This window comes from Pelophylax lessonae, assembly GCF_965119305.1.
Source record: "Pelophylax lessonae genome assembly, chromosome: 5".
Lineage (NCBI taxonomy): Eukaryota > Metazoa > Chordata > Amphibia > Anura > Ranidae > Pelophylax > Pelophylax lessonae.
The window spans coordinates 232652989-232672370 of record NC_138772.1 but is presented as its reverse complement, the minus strand read 5'-3'; the positions used below and the strand labels follow the sequence as shown (position 1 = coordinate 232672370).

Here is a 19382-nt window from a genome sequence, read left to right as displayed (position 1 = left end):
TGGTGTATTAATATCCCCTTGATATTTAGAGTACAAAATCAATAAAAAATTTACAGCACTAGTTAATTATCCGTGAGCATTATAATGTGCACTAACCCTTTAAGAAAAAGTGTTATAATGAAAAGTGTCTATGCTTCTAAGGCTTCTTAAAACCTCTTATATACATACTGTATATATAGGACTGTGTAAATGCGAACAATTTTGTGCAAAATACAAAAAAAGTGTTTAGTGCAAAACTCTGCCGGAAGCTGTGCATACACCAACACAGTCAATGCAGTGCAATCTTCAATCACATTAATGGTGCAGCCTTCAATCAAATGTGTGAATCCTTCCCTGTTTCTCAGAGAACTCACCAGAAACCAAGATTTTTAAGATGTATAGGCCATAATTGTTTGTGGATGTCCAGATCTCAAAAGCGATCATTTCCCCATATGGATTGTACATTAAATCAAAGGATAAGAGCAAAACATTGCATAATTCAGTTTGTTAAAGCACATTAAGGCTTCATGCACACTGGGCTTACAAAAATGACAGTTCTCCATGCAGAAAAAAGATTATATAGAGCATTTTTTGTACATAGTTTGCGAGTTTGGGATTTTTTTTTTTTTTCTGCCAGTAAACTCCAATCAGAAACGCAAAGTGTTGTTTTTCCTGCCTCTTCACGTTGAGCTCAAAATTGGCCTGTAATCGTCCTAATGTGCATGGACACATATGATAACATTGAGGTGCTTCTACAGGCAGAACACAAAACTCCAGTAGTAGCAGCGATTTTTAAGCCCATGTGCATGGAGCCTAAAAGCAAATAAAACCAATCCACTCACATTCGGCAGTGCTTATCCCAGCACTAAAATTACAGCTTATGGGGTTTATAGGAACACAGCTCCACTGCTGTGTGCAAATTGCTGTTCTCCATGTGGGATGATTTCACATGCCTGTAGGGCCAATGCTGTGTGTTAGAAATACCATATTGATTTTGTTTATACATTTTTAGTAACAAATGATATATTAACCACTTAAGCCCCGGAGGATTTGGCTGCTAAACGACCAGGGGGTATTTTGCGATTCGGCACTGCGTGACTTTAACGGACATTTGCGCGGTCGTGCGACGCTATACCTAAACGAATTTGGCGTCCTTTTTTTCCCACAAAAAGAGCTTTCTTTTGGTGGTATTTGATCACTTGTGCGATTTTTTGATCATGCGCTATAAACAAAAAAAGAGCGTCAATTTTGCAAAAATAGCAATATTTTTCACATTTTTTTATATGAAATTCCCCCCCAAAAAAATTTAAAAATCAACATTTTTTAACATTTTCGGCCAATTTGTTTTATGGTACCTATGTTTGGTAAAAAAAAATCGCAACAAGCGTATTTTGATTGGTTTGCGCAAAAGTTATCGCGTTTACTAACAAAGGGAAAGATTTTTGTCATTTTTGTTGTTTTTTTTTTAAACGCGTAATGGCGGCGATCTGCGATTTTTTTTTTGCGGTACTGCGACATTGGGGCGGACAGATCGGACCCTTGACTGACATTTTTGGCACTTTTGGGGTTACCAGTGACATTTCTACAGTAATCAGTGCTATACATATGCACTGTTACTGTAAAAATACACTGGTAGTGAAGCGGTTAACTTTGTTTGGGAGGGAGGGGCTGTGTGTGTCCCTAGGGGCGTGCTTTCTACTGTGATTGGCTTGAGCTGTAAGGACACTGATCAACGGATCTACATAGTAGATCCGTGTGATCAGTGTCTTTACACCAAGGAGAATGACAGGCAGCTTGTTTACACAAGCTGCCTGACTTTCTCCCTCTCCCCCGCCGATCGCAGAGTGGCCGGCGGACATCGAGTCCGCCGGTCACACGCGCGGGGGGGTCCGTGACCACGCGGGAGCGGGAGCGCGCGCTCGCTCCCTAGACCCTCACAAGCAAGCGACGTAGACCTACGTCAGTTTGCCTGTGAGGGGCTGACCGCCGACGTAGATAGTCGTGCGGCGGTCGGCAAGTGGTTAAGGCTTTTTTGCACTTTCCAAAACCTTGTGACAGAAAAATGAAATTGTCAAAAGGCTGACCATGCCTTTAAAAAAAAAAAAAAAAAATACCTTGGGGTGTTTACTCTTTAAAACTTGGTCATTTTGATTGTGTTTCTACTGTCCTGGCATTCCAGGGCCTCAAGACGTGATAAACAGTCAGGAAATTAGATACCTAATGTAGGCCCCTTGAAAGCTTGAAGATGTTTCTAATATTTTGGGCCACTCTATACGGATAGATTGCAAAAAAAATGCTCGTGGGTAGGCGAAAGGGCAGTGCCTGTCCCGGTGGATGTGTCAGCAGGAGCCAGTGTGTGTGTTGTGCAGAGCTCCGAGGTGACAGCGGGCATAGAGCGGGCGGAAGAGCCTAGAGTTTGCTGGGAATAGCTGTCCTGACCCATTCCACAATGGACCACGTTCACCATACGACCACATCTGATCCTCATGTGGGTCACCATCACCCAACCACAGCTGGACACGACCATGGAGGAGGAGGCGGCTCTTCAATGCATATGATGCATATGAGTTTTTACTTTGGATATGAAAACGTAGAAGTTCTGTTCACCGGATTGGTGATTAATTCAGCAGGAGAAATGGCTGGAGCTTTTGTGGCAGTATTTCTGATGGCCATATTGTATGAGGGGCTTAAAATTGCACGGGAGGCCTTGCTCAGGAGGTCGCAAGTCAGTATCCGTTATAACTCCATGCCAGTGCCAGGACTCAATGGTACCACCCTGATGGAGACTCACAAAACTGTCGGACAGCAGATGCTAAGCTTGCCTCACCTCTTCCAGACTTTCCTTCTCATCATCCAGGTGGTAGTCAGCTACTTCCTCATGTTAATATTCATGACGTACAACGCCTACCTGTGCATCGCTGTGGCTGCCGGAGCCGGAACTGGCTACTTCCTCTTCAGCTGGAAGAAGGCTGTGGTGGTCGACATAACCGAACACTGCCATTAATGACTCCTCCCAGGGTTTAAGCAATGGGACATCTAGTGGCACTGGATAATCTCTTATTACTCCTCTTCTTTTTAGGATAAATATTTTTGTAATAAACTCCCATATTGCCTTTTTTTCCTGCCTTTTAAATAACGTAGTTTGATGTCTGCAACACTGAGAATGTTGCTTTACTCAATGGTTCATTCCTAATCCAGGTACCCAACTCTTGATTACCTACAGGACTTTTTTTAAGGTGGTCCTCTGCCATTATCTCCTAGAATACCAGCTGCCAGACAGGAACTGCATCTGGTTTACATTCCCCACTGGTTGGGGTCTGTTTGCTGGAGGATCTTTACAATCAAATGAATCTAAAAACATAAAAGCAGAACTGGTAATGTCAATAGTCATCATGAAATCTGTCAGGTAAAGGTTCAGACCACCAAAAGTTATTAAAGTTTTAGATATATACTGACAATTCTATATCCTGGCTTCCAATATAATTTATTGGCTCTTCCACAAGAATCTCTGCTCTGTGTATTAAATTGGGCTCATTAAAACTCAGGAACTCTGCCGTGTTTGCAGAACTATTAACCTAGTATAGCCAGTATGATGGGCAGTGGCATTAATGGAGAGAAGGAAACTCCAGCAGAGATCTAACTTCTTTTGTATCTCGCAGATAATAAAAAAGCCAGTAATTCATTACATTTAAGAGCATCTACCAGTAACTAAAATATTCGCTTTCGGTAGATTGATCCTTCAAAAGATCCGTTGCACCCTGTGATCCTGTTTAATCATAAATTTGTGCAATCTCTTTTTTCGTTTACTTAGTGTACATTCACCCATTCTAGCAAGGTCCTCTCTCTCTTTGGCTAGGTTTACAACTGTGCGGGCTGCGTTTTGTGTAGGCATGTCAGCCCATTCTTTTGAATGGACTGCCATGCCTTTCTGAAATGCAGGGAAAAGGTCCCTGCAGCATTTAAAAAAATTGCGGCCCATACAGGAACCGCAACTGCGTATTTCTGTGCAGGTGGTTGCGGCTGTGGAACCGGGTGCGTTTCTGTAGCCGCACTCACCTGCACGGATGTGAACCTAGTCTTACACATTTGCATCAATCCCAAAGTTCCTCACCCTCTTACACACTGGCAGAACTCCCCCCCCCCTTACACACTGGCAGGACTCCCCCCTCCCTCAAACACATTTTCAGAACTCCCCCTCCCTCTTACACATTGGCAGAACTCCCCCTCCCTCTTACACGTTTGCAGAACTCCCCGTCCCTCTTACACACTGGCAGAACTCCCCATCCCTCTTACACATTGGCAGAACTCCCCCTTCCTCTAACACATTTCCAGAACGCCCCCTCGCTCTTACACATTGGCAGAACGCACCCTCGCTCTTACACATTGGCAGAGTTCCCCCTCCCTCTTACAGATTGGCAGAGCTCCCCCTCCCTCTTACACATTGGCAGAGCTCCCCCTCCCTCTTACACATTGGCAGAGCTCCCCCTCCCTCTCACACATTGGCAGAGCTCCCTCTCCCTCTTACACATTGGCAGAGCTCTCCCTCCCTCTTACATATTGGCAGAGCTCCCCCTCCCTCTTGTATACATTGGCAGAGCTCCTCCTCCCTCTTACACATTGGCAGAACTCCCACTCCCTCTTACACATTTGCAAAAAAAATGTAAAAAGTAAAAACTTTTCAATTCAATTTTTTTTATTGCTAAATCTTCACCCAAGTGAGGAAGTTGTGGGCCCCCACCCATGTGCAGACAGCATTGGGTCTCTATTTTGAGACAGGGACAAGTATTAAGGATTTTAATTTTCTGGGGGATTAGGGTAAAGTACCTTCATTTGGGGGCAGTTACCCTCTATTGTAGCTTCCCCCAGCCCTATTCTTGAGGAAAAAGAACATAAATGGAATTTGCTAAACTAAGCAACATCTTTGTCAGTTTATTTGATCATAATTAGATGTATTTGAAAGAAATCATGATCATATAGTTTAAGGTGTAATAAGTGAAATGTATGGCTTTTTCTACACAGTTGCAGACATGACAATTGCAGCAGGTTTGTCTCTGGAAACAGATAGAGAGGTGGTCTCTTAAGAGCATACATGGTGAAAACTCCTTTTGGCGATCTGTCGGGGGCAGTTAGACATTTACCAGAATTACAGGAAAAGAGGCTCTGGCAGCCGGAAAAGGGAGAACTTGCACTTGTTTCCATAAATTGTTCAGCTTTAGGCAAAAGAAAACTGCAACTGAAGAGACAATCTGTGTAAGTTAATTGTGTAACTTTTAGCAACAAGTGAAGCAAACAGTTTTCAACTTAAGTTTAACTTAAGACTGCTGTAGGATTTGAGATATACGACCCAAAGAGTGCTTCAGTGCCTCAGAGTCTCAGTCAAGATGACTGTAATTGACCAGAGACCTAGATGCAGTATTCCAATAATCATCTAAATGACGAATTAATATAGATTGCATACATCTCCATTTTTTTTTTCACTTTTTTTATTTAAAATCTTTTCTCTATTTTTAGTTAATGTTAAGATTTTACGAACTGTATGATTTTTTTTTTTTTTTTTTTTCAATAGTTAAAAATATGAAGGAAAAAAAAAGATTGCAAAAAAATTCTCACATATGTAGCGCTCCCATATTTGGAAGAAATAGCAAAGATTGATTTGAGGTGTAATTCTAAATTTGCCAAAAGCTGTGTGTGGTGTGAGAAATATTTTAATTGTCTTCAAAAGTACAGTTTCATTTTCTTAATTTTCCCAAAACTTGTGGCAAAAAATGTGGTTATCTTCAAAAGACTCACTATACCTCTAATAAAATCTGTTGGAAGGTCTACTTTGCAAAATATGTTAATTTTGTGGCAGTTTCTCCTCTTTTAGTGCTTCAAGGCCTCAAGAAGTGTAATAGGCAGTCAGAAAACCGGATGCATTATTTTATGCCCCTTGAAATCCTGAGGGTGCTCCTTGAATTGTGGGCCCCTCTATGCATCTAGGCAGCAAAAAAGTCATGCATGTAGTATCTCCATACTCAGGAGAAGTAGAAGAATGTGTGGGTGTAATTGTAAGTGTGCTTATGCTGTGTGTGGAAAAAAAATAAAAATTAAATGACAACTAAAATTCTTTGGGGTGTTTTCTTTCCAAAAATGGGTAATTTTGGGGGTGTTTAAAATGATGTGATATAAAATTAATTTGGGTACAGTTTTGCATTGTTAGTCAAAGTATGCCCAAAACCCAAACAATTGACTTAACAGAAAGGGGGTTTAACATGCTGGTTTCAGGTCAGAAGGAAACAGAAGGGGAGGAGCATGTTCGTGGCACCTGAAAGAAAGATGGACTAGACGCCGGGAGGTGGCTAACCAAGCATGTCTGCATCTGTGGCAGAGGAAGGTAGACCGTGAAGGGATCCGGAGATAGGCGGTGGAGTTTGAGCGGCAGCCAGACGAGGCAAACTGAGGCACAGCAAGGTAGCCCCTCGAGTGATTGACGGGGTTTTGACTCACCCCAAAGCGGAAAATGGAGCCGTCATGGAAGAAGCTGATACATCAAGCCAACAGGAAGCGTTTGAGCACATCACTGGCATTGGCTGTCTGAGGCGGGGAGGAAGGAGAGTGGAGTGGAGTGAAGGAAGTATCCCAGCAGTGGCTGTAGACTGTGTTCCAAAAGGCTTAATATTAAAGAAAAGCCTTTTAAACTACTGTGTTGAACTGGGAAAGCCCGAGGAGGAGAGCACCCTGGAAGGGGGAGCAGGAAAAGGAGGAGGGTGAGTCAAAACTACAAAATTAAAATAAAATTAAATCCTATATTATATATTATGGACAATGAGGATAAATGAATAAACTCTGTATGGGATTAATTAAATAGTCAGAGGAGGAATAAGGATTTGTTTTTCTGTGGACTACACAGCTGGGACTTTCTATTTTCCTTTTCTCTCCTCCTACCTCAATATAGAATGTGCCAAGGCATTTCTAAATAAATATAAACAATTTAAGTGTACAAACGCTCACTCCACCAAGCCATACTACATCCTGGTGAAGGTTTAAAATTAAGGACAAAGATAAACAGGATACAGGATAAAATAAGAGGATCCCAAAAGTAAAAAAAAAAAAAAAAAAAAAGAGGAAGAAAAAAAAAAATGAGAAGGTTCTAGAAAAATCTTGGACTGGTTTGCATTTGAGGACCCCCCCCCCTTTAGGTGGTACTTTTTACCCCTTCTTTCTTAAGCTGTCCTTTTTTTTATGGAAAATAAGTACCAAAACAAAAGGTAAAACCCCTAAGACAAATGGAAATTAAATCAAGAAATACCTGCCTCAAGAAGGAAACTCAAAAAGCCCTATTCTTGGGAAACAGGGACCTAAGAGTAAAAGAACACCAGGCATTAATGAAGGAATATTGCATAATCAAACATCTGGGGAGATTTCATGTCAGCTGTTGGAGATTGGAATAGAGAGTGACCTGGAAAGAAGTAGGATAGAAGATCAGAGTGAAAGTCCTCAATTACCAACAAAACCGGAAATGGCAGATATATTTAAAAAATTTGAGATTACTATTCGTGAGGCGATGACATCCTTAAGAGAAGAAATGGGACATATGATTAAAAGAGTGGAGGAGACAGAAGATAGGATCAAACGATACTCTATGGAAATAACCAGGCTGAGAGATCAGGTAAAAAAAATGAACCTGAGGACCCGTGGCTTATCAGAGGAAGAGGGAGAGGACTTAAGAACAAAAGCGAATAAAATGTTTAACCCACTTCTGGAGAAAGTGTACATAGAATACATAGAATCCGGAGACCTCAAAATATATCAACAGAGCTACCCAGAGATGTAATTTTGCTAGATTTAAATTCTATGAAGAAAAAGCTCGGATTGACGAGAAACTGAAAAGACGATCGATAATTGAATATGAAGTAGTAAAATCACAAATTTTTGCAGACCTAGCCCCAGAAACACTGATGAGGGGGAGGCTCTTGAAACCTTTGTTGGAGCAGACGCGAGAGGAAAATATAAGATACAGCTGGGGATTTCTGGCATGCCTAATAGGATATAAAGAGGGAAAAACCGCAAGACTAAGGTTTCTGGAAGATTTTCAGGATTTCTGTGAGAGACTGGATTTGCATGTACAGAAACCTTCTGGGATAGCTAGAAGGGGGGGGGGATACAGGGGATGGAAGGGGGAGGGGGGGTGGAAAAAAAATCCTAAATAATAAAAATAAATAGAACCATAGACGGGGCGAGAGGGAGCCAGAAAAAGAGATGAGAGGTACTTTTGAAGACTTAGGTGGACTGAATTCTGTGGAGCACCGCTCTTGCTGGGTCTTGAAAATCTGCTTCCCTCTCCCTTGCTGCCATAAATTGGGGGGCAGGGGGAGGGGGATTAGAGTAGCAGATGGTCTAATCCAAATTAAATGAGAATAGTAGCAGAGGCATAGGTGGGCTGCCAGGTAGGCTGGGATGACCCCCCCCCCCCCCAAAACACCCTCATTTGGGAGGGGAGGAAAGGGTGCTCCGTCAGACATGCATGGGCAGAGTTACAACGCCAAATAAAGGAATCAATGGCGAAAGGAGGAGAGTGGGTTTTCTGCTGATTCTGGGGTCATACTAAGACCATCCATGTGGGAGGAGGGAGGAATGGAGAGGGAGGGAGGGTTGGGGGGGGTGAGGGAAGGTACCCCCCTGCTCTAGGACACTGTTGGATATTAAAGTTAAGATGTTTTGATTTGCTTCCGTTTGTGGTGGAGGTATGGTTTGTACTATTCTTTGTAAGGCTGAGCCCCCCTCCCTGGGGGTCCCTCAGGGCAGGGGCCACCCCTGCATCGTTGGGCGCAAGAAGAGGGGGGAGACGGGGAAAAGTGGAATACATTTTAAAATTATTGGGGATAAAACTAGTGACATATAATGTTAGAGGTCTAAATACTCCTGCAAACAGACATACAACTTTTAAGGAAATTCAATCCTACTCTGATGATATTGTCTTTTTGCTGGAGACCCATTTTTCCCATTACTTAAAAAAAAATTATACTCAAAGAATTACCCAGTATTGTACTATGGAGATTCAGATACAGGGAAGGCTAAAGGAGTAGCAATGAGATTCTCAAAAAACGTGAAGTTTAAGGAAAAAGAGAGAAGGGTAGACGCAGAAGGTAGATATGTTTCTGAAGTCAGATCGAAACTGAGATTCTGAATATAAATTTAGCTAGAAAAGTTGATTACACTTTACAAGAAAGATTCCCGTTTAGATGGAAGGATAGTTTGAAATATTTAGGGGTGAATTTGACTGCTACCTGGGGAGAGCTGTACCACCTGAATTATATTCCACTCTTAAATGAAATTAAAGAAGAATTGCGAAAACGTTCTAATAGACCTCTTTCCTGAATAGGGCATATTAATATATTAAAATGGGTATCTTACCAAAGGTGCTATACAAATTTCAGATGCCTCCGATTCAACTACCACTGAGTTACTTTGATACATATAAGAAGATAACATTGAGATTCGTATGGAAATATAAAAAACCTAGAATTCTATTAGCAATATTAAGTAAAGAAAAAACCCGGGAGGGGGGAGGGGGGTTGTTGGCAATGCCAGATTTTAAAAGGTATTTTAAAGCAGATGGGGGTTGAGATACCTAAAACCCCCAAGGCTTTACTATTGCATAAGACCAATCTGACTATTAAACAAAATAAAGACTGTTATACCATACTTCCTAAATGCCGCTAAATCTTTGATACCCAAATATTTGTTAGCGACAAAGTCCAGTAGTAAGAGATTGGGTATTAAGGGTAGAGAATACATATTATATTGCTAGATCATTACAATAAAGACGAAATGAGAAAATGTAGAAACCTATGGAAGTGTTGGGTAGAATTTAAGACCACAATTGAATATAGCATATTAACCCTCCTCTTATGTTAGGGTCAGAATCGACCCGTTTTCAGGTTTTGAATGTCTATAAGTATCACATAAATGTGTTTATTGCATCAAGATTTTTTTACTTTGTCAGGAACCTCTATTTAAACAATGTAATAGAAAAAGAATCCTTTTCACTAAATTATAAAATACTGTGGTGAAAATTAAGACGTTTATGGTGTTAGGGTCAATTCTGACCCAGTTATAATATAGGATTTTAGGACACTAATAAGTGCCAAAACTGAAATCATAAACACTCTCTTTGCTTAGTAACACTGACAGCCAATCACCTCTCAACCCTGTGAGCTGTAGTTAGGGAGGGGCCTATCTCTTTGCCTGCTTGTCTGCTTCTCTAAATAAAGTGAAGAAACATAGGACCAATACATTTCAGAGTTGCTGACTTTATTTTACCATTTTTTAAATTTGAAAATGAGAGGTATGCTATCAAAAGAAAGGTCTAAGGGGTCACACCAAAAATATTAACCACTGACCAGACTTCTGAGGTTGAGCATCCCATCCCCCACACACACCTGTACTCTATTGGTGTCCACTATCAAGTAGATATAGGAGGAGTCCCCTGTAGTGCATTAGCACATCTTTCCCAGCAAGGAGTGTTGTCTCCAAGGGTAAGAGAGGCTGGATTCACCCCTTTTTTATGGATAGTGTAGGACCCACTGATAATGGGGTACTTTGACGCCGTGGTGGGCTTGAGCACAATATGGCCATATGGTGGGACTAAATCCCCATTTTCATTTATGGATTGTCTCCATATTTGATAGTCATTTCTTTTGCATGTGTGCGCTATTCTTTTTTAATATACATTAACCACTTAAGCCCCGGAGGATTTGACTGCTAAAAGACCAGGGGTTTTTTTGCGATTTTTTTTTTTTTTTTTTTTTTTACTGCGTGACTTTAACGGACAATTGCGCGGTCGTGCGACGCTGTACCTAAACGAATTTGACGTCCTTTTTTCCCCACAAACAGAGCTTTCTTTTGGTGGTATTTGATCACCTGTGCGATTTTTTTTGATCATGCGCTGTAAACAAAAAAAGAGCGTCAATTTTGCAAAATAACAATATTTCTCTTACGTCCTCCGACAGTCGCCGCCCCTTCCCAAGTCTTCACCAATGGGTATTGACCTTTGCTCCGTAGGAGTAGCTAGGCAACAAGAATTGTTAATACAAAAGCTTTTAGCATAGGCACACCCCTAGGGGCTGTCCCCTCAGTCAATACCTCCCTGCACCAGCATTCCCAACTCAGTTTGATCTTGCCTAGCTTAGGAGTAGCTGGCTTTCCTGTGCTGGGGCTCAGTCTCAGCCTCCTACCCTTTATTTGATTTTATTTCAAGTATTTTTTTCTTTTCTTTACTAGCTGTTGTTTTGTCAGCTTTAGTTCAGGGATCTTCGGATGAAGAATCATCATGCGGAGCTGGGTCTCGGACTGGCCGCCCTGGATCCCAGGGCTGAGAGCCAGATGGATCCCCAGCCTGCCATTGAGCGTTCAGCTTAGGTTTGCCCTGGCACATTGAACGACCCATCCCTGTTCGCTGCAGGGATGCTGCCTGTGAGGTGGCTACCTCACTGGACGCCATGCTGCGGTCTATGGCTGCAGTCCACAAGCGTCCTGGCTGCGGCACTCCCTGTCTGCCTTGATAGCGGTTTGTCGCTGGAGACGGCTCCCCACGCCATCTGGTACGGTAAGCACCTTCTGTGTGGGGATCTTCTGTGGGGGTGTCAGTCTGTGGCTGTGTAGTACCCCCCATGTCTGTGTAAATGCGGGCTCCCTGTCAGGTCCCTGTATGGCTGCACTGCCTGTGGGCTGCGAGGGGGGGCCATCCTGCTCTGCTGTGAGTTGTGCTCTGGATGCAGTTCTGGGTGCAGACATGTGGTGTTGCGGCGGCCGCTGCGGCGATCCGCCATTTTCTTGCTTGCATGCTGTGACCGGCCCTGTCCCTGTACAGCGCCGTGTTTTGGCGCCATTCGCCGCCATTTTGGTGGGCCGTGCTCATCCGAGCACATGTCGGCGCCATTTTCCTGTAGCCTCATCCCTCAGCCGGGCGGCCATGTTTGCGGAGCCTCATAGGCTATATCAGTCAGCCAGCTATTGCATCACTTCCTCTTTCTCTGGGAACAGCGATCGGTGGCAGCAGCCTGTTGTGCTCTCTCCAGGTTTTTACCTTCTTTGTCCTGTCATTCCTTGCTCAGTGTTATCTATCCCTGCGGGGTCGGTGCATACAGTAGTGTGCGGTGGGCTGCGCTCGCCGTGGTGTTAAAGGGCCAGTACCTTTTTTACTTTTCATTACTGGGGCATGGATTCTCAGGATAGCAAGTTTCCCCCCGCCCTGGTGGGGGACCAGGGGGCTGCTGCACCCCCCGAGGGTGCCGATCTGACCGCTGTGGTGGCTTCCTTAGTGTCTCAGGTGCAGATGCTGATTGCTGAACGATCCGCAAAAAGGGCCAGGGTGTCCATTTCCTCTGATTCAGAGGGCGATGTGGCTGCTGTGGCTGGCGTACCCTTCTCGGGGTCCCGCTCATCTTTGGACCTTCTGGGGTCCGAGGGGGAGGCAGAGGTGGAGGGGGTTGATGTTTCTCCCCCTGGCTCGCCTGAAGAGCTTGCACTCATGAATGAGCTGATTGCTTCCATTAAAGATACCTTGCACCTAGAGGATGAGCCTACTCCTCCTGCTAGGGTGTCCTCCTTTGGAACGCAGAGAACGCGAAAATCAGCGCAGGTTTTTCCCTGTCCTGCTGAATTTCACCATACGGTTAATGAACAGTGGCGCAATTTAAAGAAGCCCTTTACTGTGCCTAATAAGTTTAAACTGCTTTATCCGTTTGCGCCCTCCACCGACGAGCGTTGATGTGTGGCGCCTCAGGTGGATCACGCGGTAGCCATTTTGAACAAGGCTACTGCGGTGCCTTCTGAGGATACCCCGGTTTTCCGGGACCCTACGGACAGGAGAATGGAGTCTCTTGCCCGTCATGCCTATATGGTTGCTGGTTCTATGCTGAAGCCTATTTTTGCTTCCATTATGGCGGCACAGGCTGTTGCAGATTGGACAAAGATGCTTAGACGCACCTTGGTGGCTGATTCAGCTTCGCCTACCACGTTGGCTATGGTGGACCAGATCCATCAGGGTGTCATGTACTTGTGTGATGCGGACTTGAATTTATCTCCCTTGGCTGCGCGCCTGTCCAGCGTGGCGATACTGAACCGTCGTCTGATTTGGCTGAAAAATTGGTCGGTCGACCAATCTTCTCGCAAGACGCTGGCGGATTTTCCCTACGCGGGATCTCGCCTTTTTGGCGAGGCTTTGGATACTCTGATAAAAGGGGTTACGGGGGGCAAGAGTACTCTCCTACCCCAGTCTCACAAGCAAAAGTCCTTCCGTGGTAAACGGAATTCCTCGTCTAGGCCCTCTCAGGGGTTCCTTTCGTGCCTTTAGGTCACAATCCAAGGGCAAGCCCTTCAAAGGCCAAGGCTCCCAGAAGAAGCCGTGGGCAGGGAAGCAGAAGTCCGGCCAGTCCGGTTCAACTTCCCATACCACTTCCGCCTGAAGGGGCGCCCTCACCCGTTTCTGGGGTGGGGGGACGTCTGCGCGGTTTCCCACAACCTTGACTGACCCGCATTCGGGACAGATTGGTTCAGGAAATCGTTCGATCTGGTTACAAGATCGAATTTCTCTCTTGGCCGGCGGGCAGATTTTTTCCCTCAAATCTTCAGCTGTTTCCGGAGCGCTTGCAGGATCTGCACCGGGCGGTGCGGGACCTGCGGGCCCAAGGGATGGTTGTTCCGGTGCCTCATCGGGACAGATTTCGGGGGTTTTACTCCAATCTGTTCACTGTGCCCAGAAAGGAGGGCAAAGTGCGTCTGATTCTGGACTTGAAAGCTCTGAACCGCTTTGTGTGGGTTCGCAAGTTCCGCATGGAATCCCTGCGCTCAGTGGTGGCTGCCCTGAGTCCGGGGGAATTCATGGCCTCCATCGATCTGAAGGATGCGTACCTGCACATCCCCATTTTCGAGGGTCACCAGAGGTACCTTCGATTCGCCATTGCGGAGGATCACTACCAATTCGTGGCGTTACCTTTCGGTCTCGCTTCGGCTCCGCGGGTTTTTACTAAGGTGCTGGCGCCGGTTCTGGCCCTGTTGCGAGCACAGGGCATTGCTGTCTTGGGGTATCTGGATGATATCCTGATACGGTCAAACGCCAGTCAGAGCCTGGTGACCGACCTGTCCACCACGATGCGGACACTGCAGGAGTTCGGTTGGACTATAAACATTCCGAAGTCGACTCTGTGTCCTTCGGTTCGTCTTCCCTACCTGGGAATGATTCTGGACTCTGTCCAAGCGAAGGTCTTCCTACCGGAAGACAAGCTTCGGACACTTCAGGACGAGGTCAGGTCCCTCAGGGACAACCGGCACTCGTCTCTCCGGACATGCATGAGATGTCTGGGTTTAATGGTCTCGGCTTTCGAGGCGATCCCTTTTGCCCAATTTCACACGTGGGGTCTCCAAGCGGAGATTCTTGCCGAGTGGGACGGGTGGCCGCAATCCCTGGATCTGCGGATCTCGTTGAGCCACAGCACCAGAAGGGATCTTCTGTGGTGGCTCCAGTCCCCAGGGGTGTCGGGGGGGCAAGTCTTTTCGTCCATTGTTGTGGACGGTGATCACCACGGATGCCAGCCTGTCGGGCTGGGGTGGTGTTCTGGGCGTTGTCCGCCCTGGGAACTTGGTCGGAGGAGGAGTCCTCCCTTCCGATCAACATTCTGGAATTGAGGGCGATAAAGCTTTGCCTTTTGCGATGGACGGACCGGCTTCGGGGCCGTCCGGTTCGGATTCAGACGGACAATGCCACCGCGGTGGCCTATGTCAACCATCAAGGGGGCACCAGGAGTGCCCGGGCGGCTCGGGAAGTGGCCGACATTCTGTCTTGGGCCGAGACGCACGTCCCGGCGATAACGGCAGTTCACATACCGGGGGTGGAGAACTGGCAGGCGGACTATCTGAGTCGCCAGACCCTGGACCAGGGGGAATGGTCCCTTCACCCGGATGTCTTCCAGATGTTGTGCGCGAAGTGGGGTTCTCCAGATGTGGACCTGTTCGCGTCTCGTCTAAACAACAAGGTGGAAAGGTTCGTGGCAAGGACGCGCGATCCTCGGGCGGACGCCTCTGACGCGTTAGTGGCGCCATAGCATCAGTATCGTCTGTATGCTTTTCCGCCGATTCAACTACTGTCCAGGCTGCTTCGCAGATTGGCCTCTGAACCGCACACGGTGATTCTGGTGGCACCGGACTGGCCTCACCGGTCTTGGTACGCAGACCTCGTAAATCTGGCAGTCGACGCTCCGTGGCGCCTGCCGCTTCGGGAAGACCTTCTGTCTCAAGGGCCGATATTCCATCCTTCTCTACAGTCGCTGGCTTTAACGGCCTGGCTGTTGAACGCCAGGTCCTGAAGGATAGGGGTCTCTCCCCTGAGGTCATTCCCACTTTGTTTAAGGCTAGAAAAGCCTCTTCGGGAAAAATTTACTACCGTACTTGGAAAGCGTACTTTGCCTGGTGTGAGTCCAGGGGGTATTCTCCTCGCTCATACTCGGTGTTGAGAGTGTTGGCTTTCCTCCAAACTGGAGTGGACCAGCGTTTGGCGTTGGCCACAATTAAGGGTCAGATTTTTGCGCTGGCCGTGTGTGCCCTGTGGCGTCTAATTCAGTGGTTAGCACCTTTGTTCAGGGGGTGCGACATTTGGCCCCTCCTAGGAGGGAACCTTTGCCTCCATGGGACTTGAACTTGGTTCTGTCCGTGTTACAACAGGCTCCCTTTGAAAAGATCAGGGAGATCTCGTTGTCTCTGTTGTCCAAAAAGGTTGCTTTTTTGGTGGCGATCACTTCGGCTCGCAGGGTGTCGGAGCTGGCGGCTTTGTCCTGCAGCTCTCCTTACCTGGTGATTCACAAGGATAAGGTGGTCTTGCGACCTAACCCATCTTTTCTTCCGAAAAGGATCTCGGAGTTTCACCTTAATGAAGACATTGTCTTGCCTTCGCTCTGCGCGAAGCCTAAGCATCCGAAGGAGGTTGCCTTACATTCCTTGGATGTTGTCCGGGCGATCAGGGTTTACCTGTCGTCCACTAAATCTTTTCGCAAGTCGGATTCCCTCTTTGTCCTTCCTGAGGGACCTCGGAAGGGCATGGCGGCGTCGGCTGCGACCATCGCCAAATGGATCAGACAGATCATTGAGCAAGCCTATGCCTTGATGGGGAAGGTTCCACCTTTCCCTGTGAAAGCGCACTCTACCAGATCTTTGAGTACGTCTTGGGCTTACCGTCATCAGGCTTCTGTGGCCCAGGTGTGTAAGGCGGCGATCCGTTCACACCTTCTCAAAATTCTATAAGGTGGATGTTCAGGCATCGGCCGATGCCTCCTTTGGCCGTAAAGTTCTCAGTGCGGCAGTTTCTTAGTAACCCTTGTTTTTCTGGGCCCTTGGTTATTGGGGTGTTTTACCCCTGGGTTACTTGTCTTTCCTGGGTTGTTGCTCCTGTTGAGCACGTGTTCCTGTTGCCCAGTTGGTTCTCTTACTGTGGTAAGGTTCCTTTCTCTGATGTGGTTACTGCGTTGCCTTTTCCACGGTTGCGTCTCCCACCCCTCATGTCTACACTGCTTTGGGACGTCCCATTGGTGAAGACTTGGGAAGGGGCGGCGACTGTCGGAGGACGTAAGAGGAAACTGAATTTTTGTAAAATCTTACCGTAAAATTCCTTTCTCTGAGTCCTCCGACAGTCGCCGCCCCCCGCCCCTCTTTTGGGGTTTTTGTGTACTCTTACTGCTATGCTACCAAACTGAGTTGCCCTCCTTCTGGAGAAAGTCCAGAGGAGGGCAACAAAAATAATTAGGGGAATGGAGGACATCGGCTATGAGGAAAGACTACAAGCACTGAACCTATTCTCTCTGGAGAAGAGACGATTGAGGGGGGATATGATATCAATGTACAAATACTGTACTGGCGACCCTAGCATAAGGAACAAACTATTCAGAGAAAGGGAATACAATAAGACACGTGGCCACTCACTAAAACTTGAGGAAAGGCGGTTTAACCTTAAAGTGCGTAAGGGGTTCTTCACTGTAAGAGCGGTAAGGATGTGGAATTCTCTTCCACAAGCAGTCGTATCAGCGGGGAGCATAGATAGTTCAAAAAACTATTAGATGTACACCTTAAAGACCACAACATACAGGGGTACACAATGTACGGTTAAAAGCAAACACACACGCATCATGGGTTGAACTGGATGGACTTGTGTCTTTTTTCAACCTCACTAACTATGTAACTATGTAACTATGAATGCTGGTGCAGGGAGGTATTGACTGAGGGGACAGCCCCTAGGGGTGTGTCTATGCTAAAAGCTTTTGTATTAACAATTCTTGTTGCCTAGCTACTCCTACGGAGCAAAGGTCAATACCCATTGGTGAAGACTTGGGAAGGGGCGGCGACTATCGGAGGACTCAGAGAAAGGAATTTTACGGTAAGATTTTACAAAAATTCCGTTTTTTCACTTTTTTTTATATGAAATTCCCCAAAAAAAAAGTAAAAATCCAAATTTTTTAACATTTTCGGCCAATTTGTTTTATGCTACATATGTTTGGTAAAAAAAATCGCAAAAAGCGTATTTTGATTGGTTTGCGCAAAAGTTATTGCGTTTACTAACAAAGGGAAAGATTTTTGTCATTTTTGGTGGATTTTTTTTTTTTAACTCGTAATGGCGGCGATCTGCGATTTTTTTTTTTTTTTTCGGTACTGCGACATTGCGGCGGACAGATCGGACCCTTGACTGACATTTTTGAAACTTTTGGGGTTACCAGTGACATTACTGCAGTAATCAGTGCTATACATATGCACTGTTACTGCAAAAATGACACTGGCAGGGAAGGGGTTAACTGTATTGGGAGAGGGAGGGGTTAAGTGTGTCCTAGGGGCGTGATTCTAACTGTATAGAGACATGGCTATTGGTGTAAAAACAAAGATCAACAGTCCTACATAGTAGAACCGTCTGATCTTCATTTTTACACCAGGGAGAATGACGGGCGGCTTGTTTACCTAAGCCGCTCCGCCTTTCTCCTTTCACCGGACGATCGTAGTGTGACCGGCGGACATCGGGTCCGCCGGTCACACGCACTGACTTGTCAGTGAACGAGCCGCGGCGGGCGCGCCCGCTCGCAATTGGCTCTCAAGTCAGTGACAGGCGAGTGACGTACCCATACGTCACTCTGCCTGGCCGGGGCTGACCGCCGCAGTATATAGTCGTGCGGCGGTCGGCAACCGGTTAAAACCAATCTTTTCAAGGATAAAGAAGCCTAACAAGGTAACCAAGAGGTAAGAAACAAATTGGATGATAAATAATTGTTCAGAGGGTATTTTATGGCTGATTTAAGACACGGGTCAAAACCGACCTGTTAACATCATGGATAGTAACAGAAAGCTAACATAAGAGGAGGGTTAAGTGGAACCTAATGAACATCAGAGTGAAGGAGTGGGTTCTTGAGGGTGGGGGATGTAGGGAAGGGGTGGGAGGAGGATGGTAGGAATAATGTATTAAGGTATTGGAAATCTTCAATGGTGTTTTCTCTGTTTGGAGAATTGTTATGTTTTTAAATTTAATAAAATTTGTATAATTAACATGCTGGTTTCAGGTGGTTAAAGACCAAGCAGAAAGAATCTCTAGTTTTGAAAAAACATCTTACAATATTATGGAATTCAAACAGTGGGCGACCAGCATTGTTGAATTAAAAATTAAACATAAATCCAACTTTTTTTTCAACAGTGGCAAAAATATAGGAAAGCATCATATTTTCTGAGACTGTCCACTTTGGGAAAAATTGAGGGTTTTCCTGAATTTTAATAATTCTTTGCTCCACATTCTGGCTACCTTCTAGGTGGTGCCATAAATGTGTACAGTTAAAACAGACCCTAATGCTATTTCTAAAAGATGTCTGCAACCAAACACAAAAAGCTCAATGGCTATCACTGAAGAAGGTTATTAAGTGCTATTCCAGGCATCAAAGAAACCATAGGGTAATTGGGTATTCTGTAGTTGCATGAATACCCTGTAAATCCCAGTTTCAGTTTAGGCAAAAAAAAACAAAAATATGGATCCCCCAGCAGCTTTCAAAAATAAAATGACATGAGTTGCTATGCCTATCCAATCTCTTGATCGGCACTGTCCTCCTCCTAGATTTGCTAATCCAATGATGTGGCACCACTTCTAATCCAGACACCCATAGTCCCTTAACCCACTTGTTGTGAACTAGGGAAATAAAGGATCTGCTTCCTGCCCTGGACTTGCAGGAGAATGCTGCAGAAACAGTTTGGCTTTGAGGTTCCTTTCTCTCATGTTCATTGAGGGCTACATATGATGATCAGTGAAATTACAAGACCTGTTTTTAGGGGCACTTGCTAGAGTAGGATGCATGGTGTAAGAAAATTTACGGGGGATGGCACGATCTATTGGCCAAACTCAACAACTGCCA

General features: G+C 45.5%; 2 protein-coding genes across 2 annotated transcripts in view; both read left to right on the top strand.

Moving 5' to 3' along the window:
• Window positions 1–19382, top strand: part of TERT (telomerase reverse transcriptase) — a 413108-nt gene that overhangs the window by 136179 nt on the left and 257547 nt on the right. The window lies entirely within an intron of this gene.
• On the top strand, window positions 2319–3625 carry LOC309557095 (high affinity copper uptake protein 1-like). Its single transcript, XM_082259716.1, has one exon. It carries the CDS (start codon window positions 2429–2431, stop codon window positions 2981–2983), a length of 555 nt encoding a protein of 184 aa, XP_082115842.1. The 5' UTR covers window positions 2319–2428; the 3' UTR covers window positions 2984–3625.